At 42.2% G+C, this 5495-nt stretch overlaps 1 protein-coding gene across 1 annotated transcript in view; it reads right to left on the reverse strand.

Moving 5' to 3' along the window:
• Nucleotides 1-561: 561 nt before the first annotated feature.
• Nucleotides 562-5495, reverse strand: part of LOC311226452 (sodium channel regulatory subunit beta-3-like) — a gene marked incomplete at both ends in the record, with an annotated part of 24128 nt that continues 19194 nt past the window's right edge. Inside the window, 2 exons of the mRNA XM_084311878.1 lie at nt 562-704; nt 5465-5495. The exon at nt 5465-5495 is cut by the window's right edge and continues 198 nt beyond it. Of these exons, the coding sequence (XP_084168004.1) occupies nt 562-704; nt 5465-5495 (174 nt within the window). The remainder of the gene's footprint in view (nt 705-5464) is intronic.

The following is a 5495-nucleotide window of genomic DNA, read 5'->3' on the forward strand; positions in this document are numbered from 1 at the left end:
TTGTAACAGAGCAGGGCAAGAACCCCGAACCTTGGGCACGCAGCCCTCATGACACCTGGACTCCTCCCCCTCCACAGGTGCCACACATAATCAAATTAACATTACTAAACAGGTGCTACACATCAATTGATTTGCCGTTTCCTACACACATTATATAAAAACAACCTCCAACACCAATACCCTCACAACCCAATAAATAAAATACATATACACAACCCAATAAATAAATATATGTACACCACACCACACAACACAACACAATAAATAAATATATGTATGAATGGATATATGAATGTATGGTAATATGTATAAATGCATGTATGATTAGATTAATGAATATGTATGCATGTTTGATTATGTATGAATGTATATGATGAGTGAATGTTGTGTGTATGTGTGCGTGCGTGCTGCCCCGGCGTCAGTGACAGCCCCACTCTGTCACAGTGTGTGTGTGTGTGTGTGTGTGTGTGTGTGTGTGTGTGTGTGTGTGTGTGTGTGTGTGTGTGTGTGTGTGTGTGTGTGTGTGTGTGTGTGTGTGTGTGTGTGTGTGTGTGTGTGTACTCACGTGGGGTCCTGTGTCTGCTCGTCAGACCTGGAGATCTTCCTGTAGCAGTAAACCATCTCCACCAGGAGCCAGCAGGTCAGCATCACCAGCAGCACGTACATCATGACCTCAGAGTACAGCGCTGCGCTGTCTTCAGTGGCTGGGAGGGGAACAACAGGTACATCATGACCTCAGAGTACAGCGCTGCGCTGTCTTCAGTGGCTGGGAGGGGAACAACAGGCACATCATGACCTCAGAGTACAGCGCTGCGCTGTCTTCAGTGGCTGGGAGGGGAACAACAGGTACATCATGACCTCAGAGTACAGCGCTGCGCTGTCTTCAGTGGCTGGGAGGGGAACAACAGGTACATCATGACCTCAGAGTACAGCGCTGCGCTGTCTTCAGTGGCTGGGAGGGGAACAACAGGTACATCATGACCTCAGAGTACAGCGCTGCACTGTCTTCAGTGGCTGGGAGGGGAACAACAGGTACATCATATCATATTGATCATCATCACCCTCATTCCACATCAAGACGAACTGTGTTCACGTGTGAGAATAGCTCATTGTTCTATAAGATGGACGAGTGTGTAGTAGTAGTAGTAGTAGTAGTAGTAATAGTAGTAGTAGTAGTAGTAGTGGTAGTAGTAGTAGTAGTAGTAGTAGTAGTAGTAGTAGTAGTAGTAGTAGTAGTAGTAGTAGTAGTAGTAGTAGGAGTAGGAGTAGTAGTAGTAGTAGTAGTAGTAGTAGTAGTAGTAGTAGTAGTAGTAGTAGCAATCGTAGTAGTAGTAATAGTAGTAGTAGTAGTAGTAGTAGTAGTAGGAGTAGTAGTAGTAGTGGTAGTAGTAGTAGTAGTAGTAGTAGTAGTAGTAGTAGTAGTAGTAGTAGTAGTAGTAGTAGTAGTAGCAATCGTAGTAGTAGTAATAGTAGTAGTAGTAGTAGGAGTAGTAGTAGTAGTAGTAGTAGTAGTAGCAATCGTAGTAGTAGTAATAGTAGTAGTAGTAGTAGTAGTAGTAGGAGTAGTAGTAGTAGTGGTAGTAGTAGTAGTAGTAGTAGTAGTAGTAGTAGTAGTAGTAGTAGTAGTAGTAGTAGTAGTAGTAGTAGTAGTAGTAGTAGTAGTAGTAGTAGTAGTAGTAATAGTAGTAGTAGTAGTGGTAGTAGTAGTAGTAGTAGTAGTAGTAGTAGTAGTAGTAGTAGTAGTAGTAGTAGTAGTAGTAGTAGTAGTAGTAGTAGTAGTAGTAGTAGTAGTAGTAGTAGTAGTAGTAGTGGTAGTAGTGGTAGTAGTAGTAAAATGTAAATGTAAATGTAAAATGTAAATGTAATAGTAGTAGTAGTAGTAGTAGTAGTAGTAGTAGTAGTAGTAGTAGTAGTAGTAGTAGTAGTAGTAGTAGTAGTAGTAGTAGTAGTAGTAATGCTTTATTTGTTTTAAACGAGGCGATTTAGAAATGGGCAATGGGGAAATACGTTGCGTTGGACAGAGGGTGGAACACGAAAAAATGGCAATGACGTAACCACTACACCTCCCTATATGCCTCCAACAGTGCGGACGCAGATAGAGATACTGCAACGTCATAGGATATGGGGACAGTTGACACGTTGCGCTGTATATTCGTCATCAAAGTAGAGAGCGACACATTGGGCAAGCCAAGCATTCAGGAAGCAGGAATACGTTACCCCATTATAATAGATAGCAAAGTGGTTGGTTAGAATGAACCCCTTCACTGACAACAGACGTATGCTTTGGCAAACGATGCAAGACAGACGGAACAAAACACACCGTTATTTCTAAAGTACGGTCAAAACAAAGGGGAGGGAAACAGGTTGTTAGTAACAGAAACCTATTACTTAGTGACACCAACATATCTATAAAAAACTACGATAAAATAATGATGTGTGATGCGTTGACGTTTGTCTATTTAACAATCAAGTCAACCTCAAAGGATAGATACCAGTATATACTACTGAATATCAGGACGACACAAAGTACAGAAGTAAACACACCACAGTGGTTCCTCACTGGGTTCCTGTACCTACAGTAAACAGGCCCGAGACGAATTTCCCCAAATGGTTTTGGGCACTATGATGTTTCATATTGACTTCAAACTGGGCTATTGTGTTTTCAATTTCCAGAATCCACATACAGCACATCTCATTTCAATTGAGTGGTTTCAATTGCAATGGAACTGGCTTGGTTTTCAAAATTGTCTCTGAGCACATGGGCCGTGACTGGGAACCGGGTGACGACTTATAATGGGTCAGATATGACAAACGATACAAGGGGAAGGTTATTGACTTCAGACCTAACAGGTTACGATACGAGGGGAAGGTTATTGACTTCAGACCTAACAGGACCTACAGATCTAACCCCAACAGGTTACGCTGCTCAGGGCTTCATTCGGGCGACAGAGGAAAGCAACACTGATTAGAAAAGAGGGTGGGGTTTGAGGTCAATTCTGAACTTGGGTGGCACATCAGATTAACCCATCAATCTAACCCATGGTCCCACATTAGCTCACCTTCACAGCCCAAACTCCATGGGACTATCAATTATTAAAGCTAGTTCCATGGAAGTTGCCAGCCGTGCAGTTTCTCCCGCATGTATAACACAAATGTGTTATATATATATTTTTTTTATTTGTTATATTTTTTATTGAACAATTTTATCACACGTTTTACTGTCCGTTCTATTTGATTATTTTTAACCTGTTTTAAACTGAATCAAACCGCACTTTTTTGCTCTATCTAATCTATTCTATTTTATTATTTGTATTACTGAAAAACTGTGATTTACCTTACCTTGCTACCGCTCTATCTTTTTGTATTCAATTTTGTATGCTCGCTTATGCCTGTATTTTTTTTACTGTTGTGAAGCACTTTGAACTGCAATTTCTGTATGAAAAGTGCTCTACAAATAAAGTTATTATATTTGCCTATTTTTTTAAACGATTTATTTGCCTATTCCTGCACGCTGTGGTCCCCGAACAGTCTGACTGGAAAGCCGAGGCTCTTGTGGATCCAAATATGTTCCACTGCATTGATGTGTGACGATGTTATTCCCCTTGTTAACCAGTTCTCTGACCTCACAGACGTCACAGAAATGATGTATTATGACCTCCAGGATAATCACGGCCTCGTGAAACACTACACCCAGAAACTGGAGACCCGGTTCACTCAGAGGATGATGTACGACGTTGACAGCAAGTGGGGAATTCTGAGGCATTTTCAGAAGAAAAAAGAGCTCCCCGTCCACTCACAGGTGAAAGAAAACAATCCTTGCAGAAATCCCCAGATTATCAAAGGTGTTCTTCGTGGTTTTTGGTCTTAATGTGCTGTTTTTGGAGGGATTTCCAACCATTTCTTTTCACTGCTTGAGAGATCAAAAGTGGTTTGGTTTTGTACTCAATCAGCTAATGGTATCAATTCAAAATGTACGGTAGCAATCTATTACACGTAATTGAGCTTGGTATTGGCCATTGTATGCTTTGATGTTTTAAGCCATTATACACGCTAAGCGTAGATAAAATTTGAAGAGGCGCGAAATCAAAACGGATTCACGGCTAGAATAGATCGACACACAGGGCCCAGATTCATCTCTCGGCTTTCAGATGGTGTTTCCATTTAACGTGACGTCTACTGTTGACCTTGTGCCTCCCCCTCAAACACCCACAAACTGTCCCCACAAAGAACAACACTATGGTGGGGCAGAGGGGCCAGGTAGGTAGCCAGTCAGTCCGTGCACATAAAGTACCACCTGGTTCACCAGGATGTATCATTAAACTGATTCCTACAATTCAATACCATATCTCTGCTTATTGCACTATTTTACTCCCGTTTACTCTATTTTGCTCTTTTATTTATACCGTCTATTTTAAAATGTATCAAACCGTAAACAAAGAGGCCTATTGGGGTGTTAGATCCTAATGTGAAGAACTATGTGATTTAATGTTCTATTTTGATGCTCATTTTATACTTATTTTATGTCTGCACTTTATGCATTGATCTTGATCTGCCAATGTTCTATGCCTGTCTTTTTTGCTGCCATTCTTGTATGAAAGGTGCTATACAAATAAAGTTTATTATTTTTATAATATTAAAAAGGCAGACAGCTTGGGATATATACCTCTAGTTAGGGGAAATCCTTAATCTTGAGATATAATCTCTATATTTGGGGAAAGCCATACATATTAGGATTTAGGATATATCATTAGTTTGGGGCCGTTCCAGGGAAGCCCTGAGCAGATGGGGTTATCTTAGTGGCCCGACCACATGCGACTGTGGCACAGATCCCCAGACCATGGAGCACCTCCTTCCATGTCCTCTGTTAGGTGGACCCTGCACAGCAAAGGACCTAGCACTCTGCAACGTCAAGGAACAGCAATGTACCAAGCACTGGCTGGACGTTATATAAGCTGAATAGCTTTGTATATGGGGCGACAGAGGCTCGGTAGGTAGAGCAGTCGTCTGGTTATCCGGAAGTTCCCGGTTCGATTCCCGCACCTCCCGGGCAGCGTGTCGAAGTGTCCTTGAGCAAGACACTTAACCCCTAATCGCTCCCGATGAGCAGGTCGGCACCTTGCATGGTTGCCTCCGCCTTCGGTGTGTGAACGTGTGAGTGAACGGGTACAAATATTTTAGGAACAAATTGTAAAGCGCTTTGGATAAAAGCGCTATATAAATTTACCATTTATATGGACACGAAAAGATGATTCGTTTGGGGAGATCCCAGCCCATGTGCACAGCTTTTTCTCCAGACACCAAATACAGAAGATAAGAGTTCTGAATACCCACTATATACGGTATTCACCTCATCATCATACACCGCACTGAACAGCGGCGTCTACGGGTAAAGCGCTATCAAGCCTTTGGGGAAACTGGCCTCGGCAGGGGGGGGGGGTGGGGTGTTGAAGGCGTGGCCTCTTACCTTTCTCTTTCACCGACAGCTCGATGACCTT

The sequence above is a fragment of the Notolepis coatsorum genome, assembly GCF_963971535.1.
Source record: "Notolepis coatsorum genome assembly, chromosome: 1".
NCBI classification, from domain to species: Eukaryota; Metazoa; Chordata; class Actinopteri; order Aulopiformes; family Paralepididae; genus Notolepis; species Notolepis coatsorum.